Source organism: Alexandromys fortis, unplaced genomic scaffold, assembly GCF_014885135.2.
Source record: "Alexandromys fortis isolate MF-2015 unplaced genomic scaffold, M_Fortis_MF-2015_v1.1 scaffold_178, whole genome shotgun sequence".
NCBI lineage: Eukaryota > Metazoa > Chordata > Mammalia > Rodentia > Cricetidae > Alexandromys > Alexandromys fortis.
The window spans coordinates 1,210,125-1,232,098 of NW_026068054.1; the positions used below are offsets into that span (position 1 = coordinate 1,210,125).

Here is a 21,974-nt window from a genome sequence, read left to right on the forward strand (position 1 = left end):
TATAGTGTGTGTGTGTGTGTGTGTGTGTGTGTGTGTGTGTGCTCCTCTTGTGGAAGGCGGAAGACACTTTGGGAATTAGCTCTCTTCTTCTACCATGTGGGTCCTGGGGATTGAACTCAGGTTATCAGAGTTGGTGGCAAGTACCTTTACCTATATAACCATCTTGCTGGCCAGTTAAAGCTCAGAGATTGTAAAGCGATAGTTCTTCAGGGGCGTGTTGTAGTAGGAGCGGCGGGCTACATTCCTTCACCCGGCTAGCTTTACCCCGAAATAATTACACAGAATCTGTATTCTTTTAAATACTGCCTGGCCCGTTATCTGTAGCCTCTTATTGGCTAGCTCTTACATATTAATCTAACCCGTTTCTAATAATCTGTGTAGCCCACGAGCTGGCTTACCAGGAAAGATCTTAACCTGCGTCTGTCTGGAGTGGGAGAATCATGGCAACTCCTGACTCAGCTTCTTTCTCCCAGCATTTTGTTCTGTTTACTCCACCCACCTAAGGGTTGGCCTATCAAGGGGCCTAGGCAGTTTCTTTATTAATAAGAAATCACTCCCACATCAGAGGCTAGCGTGGGGGCTTATGCCTATGTTCCCTTTGCTTGGGAGGCTAAATCATAGGAGATACTATGAGTTCTAGGCTGCCATGTAAGTAGCAGGTCAGCAGGAGCTATGTAGCAAGATCCTGTTCCCAAAACAGAAAGAAAAGGAAGTCCTCTGGAACTTTAGCTTGTCTTCAGCATCACCTCATCTCAGAAATATTTCCCTCCTGGTGTTTTAAGCCTTGATCTTTCATTTGTCCTTGTTGAATTATATGCCTAGTCCATTTCTTTGTCTTGCATGTGTGTGTGCGTGTGTGTGTTTAGCTTTCCATCATAAATCCGTGAGATCTCTCCTGTGGAGAAAGTACTGTGCTTCCCTCCAGTGTTTTTCCTATGTACTTACCAATCCGTTTACTTTCTTTTTCTAGACAGGCTACATGTTTATTTTTTTACTTTGCTATGTTTCCATTTCCAAGCCTTCTGCTTTTTGTGCCCTCTCTTGTTCTAGTATGGATCCTGGACTCTTGTCACTCTACATAGTCTTAGAGTTGTGCATTTCCAGATTTTTTTATAGTCATTTCAATATGCCCAGATCTGAAGGAAGTCCTTTCTTTCTCTCTCAGTCTTTCTCTCTAGATCTTTACAGATTCCTACTAACCAGTTTTTGTTGCTTCAGTGTCCATGGCCACCACAATTCTAATAACTTCAAAAGAAACTTTTTTTTTTTTTTTTTTTGGTTTTTNAGAGATCCGCCTGCCTCTGTCTCCCGAGTGCTGGAATTAGAGGTGTGCGCCACCATCGCCCGGCATAAAAGAAACTTTTTTTACTTAATATTTTTTATTTCATTTTTCAAGAAGCTTTAAAACAGCTTCATTTTTAAAAATTCAAATAAACCAGGCGGTGGTGGCGCATGCCTTTAATCCCAAGCAGAGGTGGACAGATCTCTGTGAGTTCAAGGCCAGACTGGTCTACAAGGCAGGGCAGGCACCAAAGCTGTCTCAAAAAAACAAAAAACAAAAAAAATTCAAATAAACATTATTTATTCATTTCAAGCAAAGGTAATGAAGGCGTTGTAGAAATTAAGCTAATAGGGAAGTTGGCATTTGTGTGGAGGGTGGGACGGGAGATCAAGATTAGTCTGGGACTTGGTTGTGAATGACAGAGCTAGCCTCACTTTCTTAAGGTAGCTTTTGTTGGTTTCAGTTTTTTGAAACAAAGTCTCACTATACAGCTATTAGCCCAGGCTGGCCTTGAACTCACGAGATCCACTTGCCTCTACCTCCTGAGCGTTGAAATTAGGTAGTTTCATTACCGACACTGTTCCTAGCCTTGAAGCTTTTTTGACGGGGAAATAATTAAATCAGATTTAATCTGTGTTTTCATTGAGACTAAAGGCCTCCAGCAGGGCAGGGGTGGCACTGCTTTTAATCGCAGCACTCACTCAGGAGGCAGAGGCAGGTGTACCTCTGAGTTCAAGGCCAGCCTGGTCTACAGAGAGTTCCAGGAAAGCTAGGACTAAACCAAAAAACCCTGTCGGGGGTTCGGGGGAAGAAGACATTAAAGGCCTAATCTACATTCATTGAACAGAAAGTTGAGGATTTTTTTGGTGGGGTGGTTTTCTGATTATAGGAATGAATTTGAAGTGGCCTAGAGTTTGGCATGGATGACGATGCTGTGCAATCCCGCCATACAAAGAAGATAGAGCATGTGTTCTGTTATCATAGCACAGCAATAAGAGTAGAGTTGTTGGAGGTCTTCACCCTGTAGTTGACGTGATAAAACATTGTGCATATCTGTGTAGGCCCTAAGATTCTTAATCTCACACTTTTCTCTTACAGGTGTCCTTCTTCACGTCCTTATGGAATCATCCATTTTTCACAATTAGCTGTATAACTCTAATAGGCTTGTTCTTTGCTGGCATACACAAAAGAGTAGTTGCACCATCAATGTATCCTTTACCTGGAGTTTAATTTTGTCCTCTGAACTAAGCTAAAGAACCTTCCATGTTATCTAAGTGGTTGTTAGAAGCCTTGTTAATCACATTCCAACCCCAAGACAAAATATGTGAGAAGATTTGTCATGGCTCATGATTTCGGAGGGCTCAGTCCATGCTTGGTTGCTCTGTTGTGTTTTGGCCATGGTAAGGCAGCACATCATGGCAAGAAGCGTGGGGTAAAACAAACCCACTCACCTCATGGTGGCCAGACACAGTGAAGGTTCAGTAACAAAATATGCTTTTCAAAGTTACCCCCTTGGTGACCTACATCTCTGACTAGGCTCCACGCCCCTTAGCTATGAAATCATAGGTGGATTTATCTATTGAGGAAGTTTGTCCCTTCGTTATTCAGTTACCTCAACATGCCGATGGCTAACCTTTAACCTTTACCTCAATCTAGCCTTTAGCACATGAGCCCTTGGGGGCAACATTTCACGTCTAACCCATAAGAGATGCTTGCTTCGCATTGGCAATTTTCCTTTGACCACAATAATTCAGAATAGCTGCTCGATGCCGAACGATACTAGCAGAATACAATATGTCTTGTGATGATGTAAGTATTTTTTCATTAGAATATACCTGTAGCCAGGTATGTTGTTGACATCTATAATCTCTGCCCACAGGAGGCAAGAGGATTACTTCAAATTCAAGGCCACCCTAATCTACATAGTGAGACCCTATTTCAAAATAGTAAAAATGCTTAGTGGACCTGTTTAGTTTTAGAAAAACAGACCTTTGGGTCCTGTGGGTCAGGCTTGGTGGCATACACCTGTAATCTCGGTACTAGGGAACTGAGGCAAGAGAAGAGAGTGTGAAGCCAAGGTCTTGGGTGTAGCTCATTCGGGAGTTGTAACTGAGTGCTTGTTTAACACGTGTAAAGCCTTGGGTTTTACCCTGTGAAACCGGGCATGGTTTACACCTGTAATCCCAGCACTTGGGAGGTGGAAGCAGGAAAATCAAAGATTAAGGCTCTCCCTTAGCTACATACAAATTTGAGACTAGCCTGAAGATAAAAATACTGTCTAAAAAAAAAAACAAAACAAAACAAAACAAAAATACTGTCTCAAAACAAAACAAAAACCCACTGCCACCAAAAAACAAAAATCAGTAAAGGGGTGAAGGCCAGCCTGGACTCCATAGCAATTCCTTATCTGAACCAAACAAGATTATACCTGAAATCTCTTAGTCAGGCTTGTTGGCACACACCCTTAACCCCTGCACTCAGGAGGAAGAGACCAGCCTGGTTTACATAGCAAGTTCTAAACCAGCCAGGACTGCAGTCAGGGGTGCCAAACAAATTGGTGGGGTTGACAATTGAATCTTTCTTATTTTATTTTTTATTATTATTATTTTTAATTTTGAGACAGGCTGGCCTGGATTTTACTATGTCATCCAAGCAGGGGAGATGAGAGGACAACTCTCACAAATCTCTTTTTTCTCCTTCCACTTTGGGTCCTGGGAACTGAACTGATTTTGTCAGACCTGTCAGCAGGAGCCTTTCCCCACTGAGCCATCTCACTGGTTCCATTAGATGCCCTTTAACAGAAGTTTTACATATTTATTGAATGACTGTTCATGTGTGTTTGTGCGCATAGGCACCCAAGTATGCACACACCGTATGCCATGGTGCCAGTGGGAAAGAGAGATGTGCAGTAGTTGTCTGCTTTTACCGTTTTGGTTCTGGGGGTTGCACGCGGGTTATCAAGCTTGGCAGGGAGCAAGTGCTAAACCATGGCCCTCCAGTTCCCTTTAAGGTCTGTAAATAACTGCTGGTGTTTTTAATAGAACTGTGAATTGACTTTTTCTTTTTTCCTTTTTTACAGACAGGAAAGCTAATTTTGAAACCTAGACCTCACGTTCAATGACAATCTGCACTATTGCTAGGGAACCTAAACCAGTCTTTCTTTCAAGTAAGTGATAGAGCAAAACGCCACCAAGGATTCCTTTTGGAATTGGATATGTGATGGTTTAGCAACAACTGACAAGAAGCGTGCAATATTTGCCCAGATTGTCTCAATGAAGATGACTGAGCGCTCAGTGCTTCAGTACCTTTGGTTACCTGTGTTCAGTGTTAGTGTCACTTTAGTACTTCAGCTCCTGCAGAGTTCTGCAGGTGAAGTATGTGTGTATGTTACTAAGTTAAACTTAGAAACCAAACCTCATTCAGTTTTTATAATGTATTTTTGCAAACTACTGTAAATAGCAAATCAACGCCAATGTTAAACCAAGAGGAAAATGTTTGGACTTTGCTCTCCTGCACCAGTATTTCAGAAACCATCTGCTTGGCATCTCCACGGCTCCTTAAACCTGGCTACTATGTGTGCCTTTCATTCTCAGCGCCTCCTTCCATGTGCTGCGGGAAATACCAGGCTCCACTTAGACTGAGAAAACCTCATCTCCGTTATGTTGAAATTTTATACATGTTTCAACAATTTTTGTTAAGCCCAATACTGAATTTTGGCAACTATTGTTATATTTTTCAGTAAATTGTTCTCATTTAACACTAAATTACTTTTTTAAAAAAGAATTTATAAAAACACCCCAAAGTCTTCTGAATGTACAAGTTAAATTATGTGTTGCCTGGGAATTTGACAGTCGTTATTTTAGGTGACTGGATTTTATGCTGAGATAGATGTGATAGACCAGTACTGTCCTGGTGTAGCTGATGAGCCCAGTCCATCACCACTAACACCGGAACCACATCCCAAGCCAGAGCCTGCAGTCCTCACTGCTGGAGAGTCGTGATGACATACTGTGTATGCGCAACAGCAACGTGTACTTCGTAGCCCTTGAAATGAAACTGGGATTGCTGTAAATACTTAATGGACTAGTGGTGCCTTTTTACCTGTTTATTAGAAGATTTTGAAAAGGTTAAATTATTTCATGAGCAATATTTTAAATTTCATCCAATATGAAGCTAAATTTGAATGATAGGACAAAACCATTGAATTAAAGTTGCCATTTAACTAATACTTTTTCATATTGACTTTCCTTTCAATAAATTGTATTCTTTGAATTGCAGCAATAAAACCCTCTGCTTCTAAGAATTCTCTAAGAGGGTATTCTGTATGTTCTGCATTGTGTTATTTTCTGTACATTCTGTAGGTAAATATGTGCAAAAAATAAATATTTTATATATAACCAGTGATTAGAGTTTTTATTTGGTTTATTGTGTCTGCAACTAAAAAATATGTAAATGTATTCTGTATATTAGATACAAGCTAATTCCAAATAAGAAATTTTACTTTTTTGTGTGTGTGTGTATGAGTGTTCTGCCTTCATGTATGTCTGAGCACCACTTACATGCCTTTTGCCTGTGCAGTTAAGGAAAGGGCATCAGAAACAGTGGAACTGGAGTTACAGATGGTGATGAACCACCATGTGGGGACTGGGAATTGAACCTCAACCTCTTTAAAAGCAGCCAGTGCTCTTACTGCTCTTACCCGCTGAGCCATCTCTAGCTCCTAGCTGTCTTACTGTAACTCTGTCCTGTAGACCAAACATACTTGCCAGTACTATTCTAGACTATTAGCCTTCTCATGTCTTATTCATCGTGGTCTAATATTGCTTGGTTTTTACTAAGGAGATGCAGGTTATGTCATGTTGCTCTTACAGGCCTAGATTGGGAATTTCCTCCAAGAATGTAAAGCTGAAGAAGATTTAAGACCCTTAGTAATGGGGACAGGGAAGTTTGAGTGTTTGATAAGATCCTGGCTCCTAGAAGAGTTATATCTGACTATATAAATAAACGTGGTGCTTAGAGCCCACTGGCTCTAAGAAGCAGCATCCTGCTACAGTGCCAGAAGTTTGAGCTTTCCTCTTTTCTGTTTTTCTATTCATTCTTGTGTCTTGTTTTGTACTGTAGATGTTCGTTTTGAGACCAGGCCTCACTGTTTCATAAGTCAATCTTGAATTCCTGGGCTCAGGCAATCCTTCAGTGTCCTAAGTTTCTGATTTAGGGTGATTACAGGGATGTTGTCCCCCACCCACCCATCCAGTGCAAAGCAAGCAGCCATAATTATTTTCAATTCTTTAGGTATTTATGTTTTGCCTGCGCGTATACCACATGTCTATCTGGTGCCCACAGAGTCCAAAAGAGGATATCAGACTTCCTGGGACTGCAGTTGCATATGGTTATGAGCCACCATGTAGGTGGTGGGGATTGAAACTGTCCTCTCCAAGAGTGCTGAACCATTTCTCCAGCCTCAGGATAATACCGTCCCCACAATTTTTATGAGGCATGGTCCCATTATGTAGCTCTGGCTATCCTGGAACTCACTCTGTAGACCAGGCTGGCCTTGAATTCAGAGATCCACTCACCTCTGCCTCCCAAGTGCTAAGATTAAAGGCTGTGCCCCTACTTCCTTCAGACAGGATTTTTTTTTTCTTTTTCAAGATAGGGTTTCTGTACTGTAGCTTTTTTTTTTTTTTTTTTTTTTTTTTTTTTTTTTTTTTTTTTTTTTTTTTTTTNTTTGGTTTTTCAAGACAGGGTTTCTCTGTGGCTTTGGAGCCTGTCCTGGCACTAGCTCTGTAGACCAGGCTGGTTTCGAACTCACAGAGATCCGCCTGCCTCTGCCTCCCGAGTGCTGGGATTAAAGGCGTGCGCCACCATCGCCCGGCTGTACTGTAGCTTTGAAGCCTGTCCTGGAACTAGCTCTTGTAGACCAGGTTGGCCTCAAACTCACAGACATCCACCTGCCTCTGCCTCCCAAGTGTTGGATTTAAAGGCATGCACCACCACTGCCTGGTTTAATTTTTTATTTTAGCCGGGCGGCAGTTAGTGTTGGGAGGACAGTGATGTATGGGAATGGGATCATGTCCTTACTAGATGTAACTGTCCATCTCGGAAGACAGCAGTTGTGCCGCTACATATAGAAGCAGAAGGTGACTTTTTTGTGTTTTTGAGACAGGGTTTCTCTGTGTAGCTTTGGAACCTGTGCTGGAACTCATTCTGTAGACCAGGCTGGCTCGAACTCACAGACATCCACCTGCCTCTACTTCCTGAGTGCTGGGATTCAAGGTGTGCGCCATCACCGCCTAGTTTAGGTGACAATTCTTAATTGTGCTATGAAGCAAAAGAACAGATGTGTCTCAAGATAGATCTCTGACTGAAGTCAGAAGAGGTACCTATAAAGAAATGCCTCTTAACCAGACATGGCGGCTCACTTTAAGTCCCTGAACTCAGGAGGTAGAGGCAGATGGATCTCTCTGAGTTTGAGGTCAGCTTGGTCTACAGAGTGAGTTCCAGGACAGCCAGGGCAACACAGAGAAACCCTGTCTCAACCCCCCCCCCCAAAAAAAGAAATTCTCTTGTGTCCACTGATTCAGGAGGTTGGGGAAAAGAGGCTTATGTAAAACCCTGGGCCCTAAAGAACATTTTTTTTTAATTTTTTAAAATGATTTATTTAACTTTATTTTATGTGCATTGGTGTGAAGGTGTCAGATCTTATGAAATTGCATTTTCAGACAGCTGTGAGCTGCCATGTGGGTGCTTGGAATTTAATCCAGGTCCTCTGGAAAAGCAATCAGTGCTCTTAACTGCTGCGCCACATCTCCAGCCCCTAAAGAACATTATTAAAGGGATCAGGACACAGGAGTGAAGTGAGATGAAGCAGCCTAGCCTAAATTTTTGAAAACTATCCCGAGGAAGAGAAGCCACTGAGAAGTTTTGAGGACAATGAATATAATAACCATGGAAGAATATTTTGAAAAGTTCATAGGGTGGACATGGAGAGGCCACATGATCAAGACAAGCGAAGACTACTTTGGTCTATGGGTATGGCAGGAAGTTTGTGTCCAGGTAAGTGATCAAGGAAATAAGATATATATTTGGTAGCTCCATGGGTTCTTTGCACCTTAAGGTTGAGAGGCTTCACTGATGTGATTATATCCTAAACATGGCATAGTAAGAAATGTTATCCTTTTTGGTAGACAGTCCCGTCTTTGTGACTAGGTTACACTGAGATAGAACGGGTCTCTGGAACAGTTGGATTAGAAGCCTTGAATTTCTCTGGTGGAGTGGGTGTGTTAATATTCCCAGGAAAAGCCAGTGCTCCACCCCCTGTCAGGAGTGGCCCCGCCCACACCGCTTTACACGCACGCGCACTCCCTATGCCCGCCCTCTCCTCGCTCCCGACGCGCCGTGCGCAGGCGCGTAGCTTTTCCATGTGTGCCCAGGCCGTCAGCCCCGTCCAGCTTAGGAAGGACGCCAGGTAGTGCCGGAGACTGAAGTGTTCGTTGGGCCCTGCGGCCCCCATCGTCTGTTGCTATCTTCCTCTCCCGGTCTCTCCCCGCGGCCTCCGTCGCCATGGGTAAGAGTCGGACGAAGCGCTTCAAGAGACCTCAGTTCTCCCCTACTGGTAGCTGTCAGGCCGAGGCGGCGGCCGTGGCGAACGGGACCGAAGACGAGGAGGACGACGGGCCAGCGGCGGAGCTTCTGGAAAAGGTGGGTCGATGGCTCGACCGGGCTCGGGGCGGCTTGCGGCAGGGTGTCCGCGGGAGCGGGGCTGCGGCGCGCGTGCTCACTGCCCACCTCTGACATCTTGGTTCCCGCAGCTCCAGCACCCGAGCGCCGAGGTCCGCGAGTGCGCCTGCGCGGGGCTGGCCCGGCTGGTGCAGCAGCGGCCGGCGCTGCCAGACTTGGCGCGCCGCGATGCTGTCCGCCGGCTCGGGCCGCTGCTGCTGGACCCCAGTCTGGCGGTCAGGGAGACGGCGGCCGGAGCTCTGAGGTGAGTCGGAGAGGGTCCGAGACGGTGTCCCTGCGAGCAAACAAACCCAGCACACCCTTTCCCGCTGCGTTCTCTACTAATGCGGAGAGAAAAACCTTCCTGTGATCTCAGGTTTGCAGAGGATAGAGATAGGAGTTCGGGTTCCGAAGGACCCCGGGAGCCACAGATCACGCACCTTGCTTGTATACACCTGGCTACTTCATCTGTCCTCAAACCTGATGCATTTTTCCCTTCCAAAGCGCGCCATAGGGTCCCTGACTGGATGGCTCTAAGTATACCGATATTTCAGCATGCAGGATGTTAATAGGCCAGCCAAGATCCTTGTCTTTGCAGGAGCTCCATTGAGAGGGTGTCTGGAAACTAGCAAAAAGTCAACTGGTATTAATGAGAATTGCTGTGTAAACGAGGGGCTAGGGGAGTTGCACTGGGGTGTCCTCTAGATGGCATTTATAAACGGAGACCAGAGGACCGGAGAACCGGACATGGGAAAATAGGGTGAGAGCATTCGGTATGGGAGGAAGAGCCATGCCAGAGAAGTGAGGCCGAGGGCGGATAGACACTGCACAGAAGTTAATGTGGCTGGGGGGGGAGCTGGGGGGGGAGGGGGAGGTGGCGATTATAGTTGCTGCGGCTGCTGAATTGAAGAATTTATTATAAACCAGAGTGATGAAGTCTGCCTTTTGAAAAAGCCACTCTGATGGCTATGCAGAGAGTGAACTGTAGAGGGGGCAGGACCTTAACTTTTGTACTCTCACAGATTTGGCTGTGTGTATTGTTTCAGTTAGGTAAGCCGCGATGGAGTGCCTGTGTGCCAGTCATTGGACTAGGTCTTGGAGAATGGTGTAGTGGGGAATACAGACATAATTTCTGGCCTTAGTAAATCTTAGGTCTGTTGAGGAAGGTTTCTGATAATAATCTCTTGTTTATTGCCTGGTGTAGTTGTGCATGCCTTTAACCCCACCACTTGAGAGACAGATGTCTGGCCAATCACTTGAGTTCAAGGCCAGTCTGGTCTACTGTGCAAGTTCTAGGACAGCCAAGGCTACACAGGGAAACCCTGTCCCTGGAGAAAAATCTGTTGATTGTTATTAACCAAATAATGCATATATGTATCAATACAATCAGTAGCAATTACAGAGAATTCTGTTAGTTGGGATATGGTGGGTTGATGTAAGAATGGCTCTCACAGGCTCATATGTTTAATTGCTTAGTCACCAGGGAGTGGCATTATTTGAAAAGGATTAAGAGGTATGGCCAGCCCAGGAATGGTGGTGCTTTCCATTAATCTCAGAACTCTGTAGGTAGAGGCAGGTGGAGCTCTGTGAGTTTAAGGTCAACCCTGTCTACAGAGCAAGTTCTAGTGCAGCCAAGGCTAGACAGAATCCCTGTCTTGAAAAATCAGAAAGAATGGGTGGGGGCTTGTTGGAGTAGGTGTGGGATTATAGATGAGGTGTGTCACTGTCTGTAGGCTTCAAGGTTTCAAAAAGCTCACACCAGGCCAGCGTCTCTGTCCACTCTCAGCTACTGCTCCAGCACCATGCATCCCACCATGATGATTCCAACCATGATGATGATGGACTAAGCCTCTGAAACTGTAAACCAGCTCCAATTGAATGCTTTCCTTTAAAAGAGTTGCCTTGATAGTGACTAAGACAACGAAGTTATGTGTTGTGATAAAGAGCAGACAGTTGAAAATCTGTAGGCTTGTTTTCCAGCTTATGACAAATACATTTTTTCCTCAGAAACTTTGGCTGTGATTAAACATACAGTACATTTGGGAGCTTAGTTTTATTTTGTATTTATGACTTGAAAGTAAAACATGTTTAAATTTCTTATGTAGGAATCTCAGTGCTTGTGGAGGTTTTGAAGTCTGTGATGACATGGTGGCTAAGGACATCATGACCCCTCTGGTGGCACTGCTGAAAGAGGTATGTGGTGTTCAGCGAGGCCCGAGGGATGGCTTCTGAAGGGAGCTCTTAGGAGACAAGGGCAGGTGAATTTTTCCCCCAGTACTTTTGTGTCATGAGTCCTGTGTTTCCTTTAAACTTCCGTGGCAATTTCATTTCTTTTCCTGGAAACTGACAGTACACAGGCTTTACTAATACCAATCTCTATTATTGTGTCCTTTATGATGATTAGAAGAGCCGTTTCTAAAGCTATGCAGACTTACCCCGTTAGAATTCAAGCTCCATATTTCTTTATCGCTCACTTATGTATGTTTATAATTTAATCTTCACAGCAGTCCAATGAGACAGTCTTTTTTCCTTTTCTTTTCGTGTGCTGGAGCTGGAACTCAAATCTTTGTGCCACCTAAAGTCAGGTGCTTTTCCATTCAACTGTATCCCAAGTCCAAGGCAGGTATTGTTATACCTGGTTATATGATGATACACCCAAGAAACAGACATATGAACTTATAAAGATTATATTGCACCCTCATGCTTAATATTACATCATTCATATATATGATTTACCTCATTGGTTAAGGACAGTGGGCTCTTATAGGTCTTAGTCTGTCATGCCTTTCTTCCGCTTATCTATGTATAGCCAGTTTTCACTTGATATTGCATAAAAGACCCAGTTTGGATGTGCAACATCAGTCCTTTCCCTTTAGAGTAGTGATTCTGTACTGGAGGTGATTTTGCCCATGGGGACATTTGGCACTATGCTGCTGGCATCCAGTGGGCAGAGGTCAGGGATGCTATAGAATCTTCTTCCATGCAGACAGTAGCCTCCCCATAAGAAGTTCAAGACTCAGAAGACCTGCTTTGGAGAGTGCCATGTACTGTACTCAAGGCATTTCTGCACAGAGCTTAAGGGCACCAGCTTTGAGGCCTAGAGAGTCTGCAGCTGAAGCCCAACTGCACCATATGCTCAGCTGCATCTTCATCAGCTTCTGTGTATCTTATTTCCTTACTCATGTTGAGATAAAGGTTAATAGTTTGTTGTGAGGATTAATTACTTAATATATGTAAGATGCTCAGAATAGTATTTATTTTATTTTGTTTATTTTTGTGTACATGTCTGTGTCTGTGTGAGTGAATGTCATGTGTCTGCAGATGCCTTCAGAGGCTAGAAGAGGGTGTCAGATCCCTTGGAGTTAGAGTTACAAATAGTTGTGTATCAACTGATATGGATACTGGGAACTGAACCCAGGTCTTCTGAAAGGGCAGTACACGCCCTTCCTCTGCACAAACACAATACTCCTTTTGTTTGGGTTTCTCTGTGTAGCCCAGGCTGTCCTGGAATTTACTCTGTAGACCAGACTGGCCTTGAACTCAGATCCACCTGCCTCTGCTTCCACTGCCAGCCCAGTAGGTCACAACTGAACTCTCTCTCTACCCACAAGGGATGCATCATTTTGAGAAATGTGCTTATGACCATATATGTTTGTTAACCACTGTAATTTTTGGTGCTTTTGCTTTTGTAATTCTTTGCTAATGTTAGCTTTTTTGCTTAGTTAATCTTTTGAACCAAGGTGCTAATCATAATGTTTGATTGCAGTGTAGCGCTGGACTGGATTCAAATGAGATGTCTCCACAGGAGAAAACTGATACAAACAGAAATTCCATTGAGAGCATAGCCAACGAGGCTGTGAATGTGCTGTGGAATATATGGTAAGGAGCCTTCCAAGAACATCATCTTACTGCACCGCTGCTCAGCCTGCTGCTCTTTCTGTTACGCTGTAGGCACCTCCTGTAACTGTGATGCTGATACTTAGTAGGTGATAATGTCTGGTGATTTGAGACTCATCCGCTTCATCAGCCCAGGGCAGACTGTGTTGATATCTGGAATAAAAAAAGGCCCACAGACATTGCCTGATGCTTTTGAATAGGAAGTGATTCCCAAGAGCAGCTCTGGGATTGAGTAGGAACAAGGCCATTGTTTTCCATGTTGCTGGTTAGGATGGAGTGGACCTCAGCTAGGAATGACAGTAGCTAGAAAGAAAGCCTGGAAGCACTTTTCTGATTTTATATCTGTGATTATCACAGAATGATAGTCCTTATTTTCACCTAAAAGCAGTGTTTCTTAGAATATAAGATCGAGTTAGACCTTGAAAAGCTCCCTATATACCAGTCTGAGTCTGTCTGTAATTTTGTCTTAAACTAGTAGATATATTCCATCCCACCAGAAATGGGCAAAAGATTTGAGAAAATGACTCCCCCTTTTATTTTTAGTTTTTCCTTTTTTGTTTTTTGCTTTCTTTTCTCTCCCTTCTTTCACCGCCCCCCACCCCAGGGTCTCACTATGTAATGTCTGGTTTTGAACTCATGATCCCCTTACCTTGGTCTTCTGCTTGGGATTACAGACTGGCTAAAGAAATGGTACATGAGCAACTGATGGGTGTTGCCGACAATCTTTTACTTTATGTCATATAATTTGGTTGTTTGGAACCCTGAATTTCATGGCTGCTAAGCACTAAACACATGGTCTACCACTGTAGTTTTTTTACTAACCTGGATTTTTTTTTTAAAAAAATACTTATTATTTTTAGTTATGTATATGTGTGCAGGTATGTGCATATGAATGCTGCTACCCTCCCAGGCCAGAAATCTGGAGTTAGAGATGGTTATCAGCCTCTAAATGATAGTGCTGGGAATTGAACTCAGGTCTCTACAAAAATAGCACTCTTAACCGCTGTGTCGTCTTTCTAGCTCTTTTTATCTTGATTTTTTGAGACAGGTGTGGTCCAGGTTAGCCTGGGACTTGCTATGTAGCTAAGGATGACCTTGAATTCCTGACCCATTTGTTCCTATTTCCCACGTCCTGGACTTATAGGTGTGAGCCACCACATGAGGCTTGAACTGGGAGTTTAAATAATATTTTCTTTGAAAAGAGCCTAATATATCTATAATCCAAAGTAAATATTTTCTCTTAACTGCCTGTGAGTTCCGTCTTCACCATGTAGTTATCCACTATAGTTATCAGAGCTCCTAGACTTTTGTTTCCCGGTTTCCATTTCTGTATTGATACATGCTCTGCCTTCTTGACTGTAGCTCAGTACTGAAGCCACTAGATAGCCAGCAGAAAATATGTTTACTTGGATAGCATGTATAATAATGTAGTCACCTGTTTGCTCTGTTAGTATGTTATGTATATGTTTACATTGAGATTATTTTCTAGAAACGAGTAAAACTACTATTCATTCCTTTTACCCTGGTTTTAGTGTGTGTGTATGTATATATATGTAGTATTGATAACTTTTTTTATTTAAAACGAATTCTATGATTTCAAAACTACTTATTAGAGGAATTTCTCTGAAGATTGAAAACTTTGCTTGATGAAATTATAATTTCAGTCTAGGAGTGAGTAAATATGATTTTCAATTAAAAATGTTGCTTTTTATGTGATAGAGGCCTTTGTCCTTACTTGGACTCATTATTAAGTGATCGTGGAAAAACAACAGTTTGCACAAGGAATTGAGGCCCTGGGCCAGGTGCCAGCACACCAACACGCATGATTCCAGATGTACTGCCTCTCCTGTGGGTCTTGGGTTTTCTTAAGTTTGTAGAATGGGAAGTTGGATGAGATGATTTCTGAGGCTCTTCCAGCTCTAAGCTTCTCTAAAGAGATCAGCTGAAAGATCCCACTGTGATGGAGATGAAGCCCTGATTGGTGTTGCCGTGTACTATGACTAAGAATGGCCATTTCTTTATAAATGTGGGGGTTTTGACTCCGATTATTGATTTTATAAAGCATAATTATTTTTTTCCTAGTTGTCTGTGGTTGATTTCTTAATGTTAAAATATAAACGGTAAAACTTGTTTTTCCCCTTCAATATAGTGAATGCAGTAGTAGAGCAGTGTCTATATTCAACAAAGAAGGGTGTTTGGAGATTGTGTTAAAGTTCTTGCGTAGGTTCCCCACCAGTGTTGACCTGGCTGTTTCCGTAGGTAAGTGAAGAAAGCGCTTATTTGTTCGTGTGTTGTCTTGTTCAGGACAGCCTGTCTGCTATACAGCAGTGATTGCTGTCTTACTGTTACATAAATGTATAGTGGAGTTCTGTTTGTGTGGAACTTCTTTTTTTTAAAGATTTATTTATTATATATACAATATTCTGCCTGCATGTATCCCTGTGGGACAGAAGAGGGCACCAGATCTCATTACAGATGGTTGTGGTTGCTGGGAATTGAACTCAGGACCTCTGAAAGGAGCAACCAGTGCTCTTATCCTCTGAGCCATCTCGCCAGCGCCTGTATGGAACTTCTTTAAATCTGTGACTAATACTTAATAATTCTGCAGGGCTTTTTGGTATTTTGGTTTGTTTTGTTTTTGAGACAGGGCCTTACTATGTACCTCTGGCTAGTCTGGAACTTGCAGTATAGACCAGGCTAACCTCTGATGCTCAGAGATCTGACTCCCGAGTCTGGATTCAAAGGTGTATGCCACCATGTCCTGGTCAGTTCTGAATTGTTTTGTTTTGAAAGGGAGGAAGGCAGTTATGTGGGTATGTGTAATATGTTACATCTTAGAAACCTTTATTCTAAGCCCCCACCAGGTGATGGTGGCGCATGCCTTTAATCTCAACACTCAGGAAGCACAGGGATCTCTGAGTTCAAGGGCAGCCTGGTCTACAGAGTGAATTACAGAACAACCAGGATTACACAAAGAAATCACGTCTCGAAAACAAACAAAAAAACCCCAACAACAACAAAAAAGTGATTGACCTTTCAGTGAGGACAATGTCCCTTTCATGGGAGCTGAGGACATGGAGTCCAGCACTTGTCTTTAGCTTCCTACCTTCTTTGTGGTGGTCTAGAGAGCCATTGAGAAAGCCTCCGTTCTGCAGGAGGAAGCAGCAGAGAGTAGGCAGCTGGGCAGAATGCTGGGTGCAGACAGAGAAACACTTGAAAGGGCTTCTTCTCTATCCAGCTCCCGTGATTAATTCTGCATATTTCCAGAAAGGGAAGAAGTATATTCCTTCTAGCACTGCATCTCCTAGGTTTAGTAGATACCTTTTCCTTATTAAAGTTACTTTATGTGTGTGCATGTGCTGTGTGTGTTGTGGTGCCTAAGAAACGAGAACAAGGCATCAGATCCCTAGGACCTGGAGCAACAGGCAGTTGTGAACTGTCAGATGTGGGTGCTGGGAACTGAACCTCTGTCAGAGTTCTCTGTAAGAGCAGTAGGTGCTCTTGACAGCTCAGCAACTGTTCTTTTTTAGCTCTGATTGGCCTGCAACTTGCTCTGTAGATCAGGCCAGCCTTAAATTCACCTGCTTCTTCAGTGCTGAGATTAAAGCCGTGTACTACCATGCCCAATTCTCAGAAGATAGTTTTAGGAGACCAAAAAAGGGAAACAAAAATAAAATAGTAGAATAAGTAAGTACTACTGGAAAAATTTAAAAGATTGGTTTGTCAAATGAAATCTGTAGAGGGTAGTGTTTTAAGTGGGGACGTTAGAAACTGCTCACTATTTTAGAAATTAGCAGGTGTCTTCATCTTAAACCAGTTTTTATTGTAACAATAAAATATAGGGGTGAGGCTGGAGAGATGGTTTAAGGGTTGAGTGTGTACTGCACTGCAGAACCTAAGTTTAGTTCCCAGTACCCACATCCTGCTGCTCACAACTGCCTTTAACTCCAGCTCTAGGGGAATAGGTACCCTTTTATGGGCCTCTGCAGGCACCTGCACTCATATGCACATACCCACAGACAGATATACACACGTAATTAAAAAAAATATCTTTAAAAAAATCTAAGATAAAAATTTGGTGGTATACACCTTTAATCCTCACTCTTGGGAGACAGAAACAGGTGGATCTCTGTGAGTTGGAGGCCAGCATGATCTACAGAGTGTGTTCCAGGACAGTCAGGGCTACCAGTGAAACCCTGTCTTGAAAAACTCGGGGGGGGGGGGGGACTTTTTTTTTTTTAAATAATTTTTTATTTATTATACAATATTCTGTCTGCTTGTATGCCTGCAGGCCAGAAGAGGGCGCCAGACCTCATTACAGATGGTTGTGAGCCACCATGTAGTTGCTGGGAATTGAACTCAGGACCTTTGGAAGAGCAGGCAATGCTCTTAACCACTGAGCCATCTCTCCAGCCCCGGGAAAACTTTTAAAAAGAAATAAACAAAACAAAAACACCCAAACAAACTGGGCTAGCAAAATGGCTTAGTGGGCAAAGTACTGCTATGCAATCCTGACAACTTGAGTTTTGTCTCAGGAGCCCCACAAGGTGGAAAGAGAGCCAGCTCCAGTAAGCAGTAAGTTTTTTTTCTCACCTCCAACATGCTCTGTGGCATATAGTCTGTGCTTACACACACAAAAGAAAAAAAAAACAATGCAATTTTTAAAATAAAAAATATTTTTGTGCCTTTATTAAAGGTTTTGAATTTTTTTTTCTAGTTGTTTTATTACTATTGTGGGTAATAGCACAGACATGCATGTGCTGTGGAGTGTGTGGGGAGATCAGAAGCCAGCTCTATCAAGAATCTAACACCCTCACACCAATGCACATAAAATAAAATTAAATAAATTTTTTAAGAAAGGAAAAAGAAAATCACTTTTCTCCTTCACTGTAGGCTCTAGAGATAGAGCTCAGGTTGTCAGACTTTTTAAGGAAGCACTCCTGGGCCCCAGTTCTTATTCTAATGTACTTTTCACAGTGAATCATCTTAAGTCATTTTGAAATGTATAATAGTGTTTTCTTTCTGTATTTCGCTAGATTGGTGATTTTATAAACACATTTTGCAAGTAAAGCAACACTTACATATAATACAGTAAATTTATATGGTTTTGTCCTGTCCAGAATAATTTTTTTCCTGTTTTTGTTTATTTTTTAAAACAATCTTTTCTCATTTCACATATCAATCCAAGTTCCCACTTCCTCTCCTCCTCCTGCTCCCCTAACCTTCCAACCCCCTCCCCCCATCTATTTCTCAGAGAGGGTAAGGTAAGCCTTCCCATGGGGAGTCAACAAAGTCTGGCACATCACTTTGAGGCAGGACCAAGGCCCTCCCCCTAGAATAATTTTTTGAAATTATGTTTATGATAGCATTCATAGCTTATTGATATGGGATTTCCCTCTGTATGCTGTGGTATGTTTTATTACCATTGGTTAGTAAAGAAACTGCTTTGGGCCTATAAGAGGGCACAGTATAGCCATGCAGATGCCAAAGGAGAAAGACGCCCAGAAACCTTACTGGTAAACCATGAGTCTTTGTGGTAAAATACAAAATAATAGGAATGGGTTAATTTAAGTTTAAGAGCTAGCTAGCAATACATCTAATAGGCCAAGCAGTGTTTAGTTAACACAGTTTCTGTGTGATTATTTTGGGTCTGAGCGGCTGGGAAACGATCAAGTAGCCTCCATCTACAGTTTATCTTTCTTTTGTGTTTAGATGTAGATGTTGAGGTGGTTGCTTTGCTGTAGTGTACTGGGGATCCAGCCCAGAACCTTGCTTGTGCTAGGCAAGCACTCTGTAATCAAGCTATTATCCTAGCTCTTTATCTTGTCTTTTGCTAATGTGACTAGCACTAGTCTCTTAATAACTCAATTCGTTTAGATGTAAGTATGTGCACACATACATCTCTGCACATAGATGCATTTTGGGATCCAAATTAGATCCCAGCAGTGTAGCACAAATTCTAGTTGGTCTTAATAAACATTCAGAGCCAGATGTAAGGGATGTTAATGCTGAAGGTCACAGAAGTAGAGAGGCCAGCCACTAGAGAGTTCTTTTACCTCTACCAATGCTGAAACCGAAGGGGCAAGCCTGTCCTCAGACTGTCTCCTCATACTTCATCATCTGACACAGGGTTGATCCCAAGACTGCAACTGTCTCCACCAAACCTCAGACAGCACTGAGTTGTCACATCCACCCTCATCCCGCAAGGATGACGCGACCACCGGAGCTCTTCTTCTTCTTTTTTTTTTTTTTCCGGAGCTCTTCTCACTGCAGTTTATTCCAGGACTTTATTCACTTTCTTTCTCTCTTCCCCTCTCTCCTCTCTCTCTCTCTCTCTCTCTTTGACCTCTCTCACTGGGCAAACCCTCTCCCAGCCCATAAGTAGGCATGGGCCACCAACCCCGAACTGCCAGGTGGGCACTGCCCATAGGTTCACGCATATGCAGGCAGCTGATAATCATTGCGTGGTCATAGCATAGGTCAAGCCTCAGCCATCTCAGGAGTTGATTATACATCTCCATCAGGTGTGACACCACGCAGCTCGCTACACTGAGTTCCTGTCTCCTTCTGTCTTAAATTTCTCTTTCCACCCAACCATATCACTTTTGTCTCCACCTCTTTAGTACTGGGATTAAAGGTATAAGGTTCCAAAGTGCTGGGATCACCTTTGTGTGAGCTCTGTTTCTCTTTTAGACTGGATCAATTTTGTGTAGCCCAGTGTGGCCTTGAATTAACAGATCCCTCTGCCTCTTGAGTGCTGGGATTAGAGGTGTGTGCCACCATGCTCTGGCCTCTAGTTACTTAGCTCTGTACTCTGATCTTCAGGCAAGCTTTATTTGTTAAAACACAAAGTAAAACACAGCAGTACCTTGTATTTTTGTTTTAGTTTTATTTAGTTTGTGTATGAGTGTATGTGGACCATGTACATTCCTGGTGCCCTTGGAGGTCAGAAGAAAGAGTTGGATCCCCTGAAACTGGAGTTACAAATGGTTGTGAGCTTTCATATGAATGCAAAGAACCAAACCCAGGTCCTTTGCAAGAGCAGTAAGTGCTTTTAACTGCTAAGCCATCTCTCCAGTCCTAGTATCATGTTTTTAGATTCATTTGGACAGATAGTCTAATTTGAAATTTCTAGATCTGGATTTTTATGGAATAAGTATCTCAAAGTAAACAAATTTGGATTTATAATTTGGGTTTATTTTCCTTTTGTACCTCAGAGATCTCTTTTGTCAAAACCTTTCATGTGATCTCAGTTGTTTTTATGCTTTCAATGAATTTCTAGCATGAATGTTGTAACCCATTACCTTGGCTTTGTTTTGTATTGCTTTGATTTGTTTTTGGTTATTTTAGACAGGGTCTATCTATATAGCCCTGGCTGTCCTGAAACTATGTAGACCAGACTACTCGAACTAATTAATATCCTTCTGAATGCTGGGATTAAAGAGTAATGGTATTAAAGTCAAACCACACTCAGCTACTTTTTTTCGTAAATAGCCCTAAAGAATAGTGGTTTTTAATAATTAAAATGCCTAATACCTCAGGTTTGTTCTTGGCAACAAAACCACTGTTAAACATGTGGTGCATGGACTAGAATTTCCTACTACTGGCCTATGATAAGTGTATAAACTGAGGATAAATCAGATATTTATAATAATTCAGCATTACCACAACATTTAGGAACCTTTAAGTTATAGTCTATGAGAGTCTAGTTCTATAAAGAATTAAAAATTTAAAGAAGATGACAGATTGAGATCTCTAGCCCTGATGGTTGTAAAGCCTCTTTTGTGTGTACCTTCCTTGAAGTAAAAAGCCTATATATCTAAAGGAGCAGATGTGTCTAGAAATTGTAAAAATGCACATTTTTGTATGTTATACTGGTGTAAATTACCCTAAAATTGTTGGGTTTTGTCTCACAGCATATTGCTTACAGACAGTAACTGAAGAGAACCCAGAGCTCCTGAAGTCTTTTGATGGCACAGCTCTGCGTGTGCTAGAGTCTGCTTTGCTTTGTCCTGTCACCTCAATGGAGTACATTCTGCTAAAGACACTGGTGGCAGGTAAGGTTTAGCCAAGTTATCTAGTAACTTTCAGTGAGTAAAAGTGGGGGCCTTCATTTCAGCACTCCAGCTTGCGCTCTGCCCTGTCTGAAAGTCTTTCTGTCAGAGCAGAGACCTTAACTGACATGGTTTTCCATAGTGTGAAGCTTTCCAGAATAGATGTTTCTACTTTTTTAAAAAGTTTTTATCTTTTTCTTTTCAGGTTTTTGTTTTGTTTTATAAAGACAGGATTTCTCTGTAGCTCTGACTATTCTGGAACTTGATCTGAGACCAGGCTGGCCTCACACTTAGAGGTCTGCTTGCTTCTGCCTCCAGAGTACTAAGACTAAAGGTGTGCACAACCACTGCCCTGCTTATCTTTTCTTTTTATGTGTATGTATGTGTGGTTGTGTGTGCCTATGTGCCCCATATGGTGTAATACAAAGCATGTTGCTGTACAGCTGAATTTCCAGATTTCTTCATCCTGCAATATGAGACTTTATCCACTAAATGATAACTTTTCCTAAATGTGCTCCCCCTCGTTATCTCTGGTTACCCCCATTCTGCTGTGGATATGACTGTTGTAAAAATTAGCCTTACAATCACAAATAGAATCATTTATATTCATCACGTTATGGGGAGACAGGGCCTAAGCTCCAAGGTTGTCTACATAGTGAAATGCATCAATACTATTTCTTTTTAATTTTTGAGAACGGTCTTATGTAGCCCAGGTTGACCTCAAACTTACTGTATAGTCTGATGACTGCAAACTTCCTACACCTTGAGTGCTAGGAGTATGGTTGTGTACCACCCCACCCAATTTATACAGTGCTGGGGATCAAACCCAGGGCTGTGTGCATGCTAAGCAAGCACTCTACTGACCAAGCTATAGTCCCAGCTCATTTACTTCTTTTTCAAGTGTGTGTGTGTCACTCTTGGGTGTTTTTTGTGTGTGGTTTTTCAAGACAGAGTTTCTCTATGTAACAGTCCTGGTTGTCCTGAAATTTACTTTGTAGACCAGTCTAACCTCAAACTCAGAG

At 42.5% G+C, this 21,974-nt stretch overlaps 2 protein-coding genes across 4 annotated transcripts in view; both read left to right on the forward strand.

The window, feature by feature from the left end:
* Window positions 1–5,686, forward strand: part of Cnep1r1 (CTD nuclear envelope phosphatase 1 regulatory subunit 1) — a 13,557-nt gene extending 7,871 nt beyond the window's left edge. For both annotated transcript variants that reach the window (XM_050119803.1, XM_050119804.1), the window contains 3 exons: window positions 2,381–2,490; window positions 3,037–3,091; window positions 4,362–5,686. In XM_050119803.1, coding sequence (XP_049975760.1) covers window positions 2,381–2,490; window positions 3,037–3,091; window positions 4,362–4,403 — 207 coding nt within the window. In that variant the 3' untranslated portion in view covers window positions 4,404–5,686. The remainder of the gene's footprint in view (window positions 1–2,380; window positions 2,491–3,036; window positions 3,092–4,361) is intronic.
* A 2,987-nt stretch (window positions 5,687–8,673) lies between these two features.
* Heatr3 (HEAT repeat containing 3) overlaps window positions 8,674–21,974 on the forward strand; it is a 39,889-nt gene continuing 26,588 nt past the window's right edge. The window contains exons 1-6 of one of the 2 annotated variants that reach the window (XM_050119800.1): window positions 8,674–8,983; window positions 9,094–9,266; window positions 11,107–11,194; window positions 12,768–12,880; window positions 15,048–15,157; window positions 20,815–20,955. In XM_050119800.1, the coding sequence (XP_049975757.1) occupies window positions 8,846–8,983; window positions 9,094–9,266; window positions 11,107–11,194; window positions 12,768–12,880; window positions 15,048–15,157; window positions 20,815–20,955 (763 nt within the window). In that variant the 5' untranslated portion in view covers window positions 8,674–8,845. Of the gene's footprint in view, window positions 8,984–9,093; window positions 9,267–11,106; window positions 11,195–12,767; window positions 12,881–15,047; window positions 15,158–20,814; window positions 20,956–21,974 lie in introns of those variants that run through there. The other variant, XM_050119801.1, reaches the window with a different exon arrangement.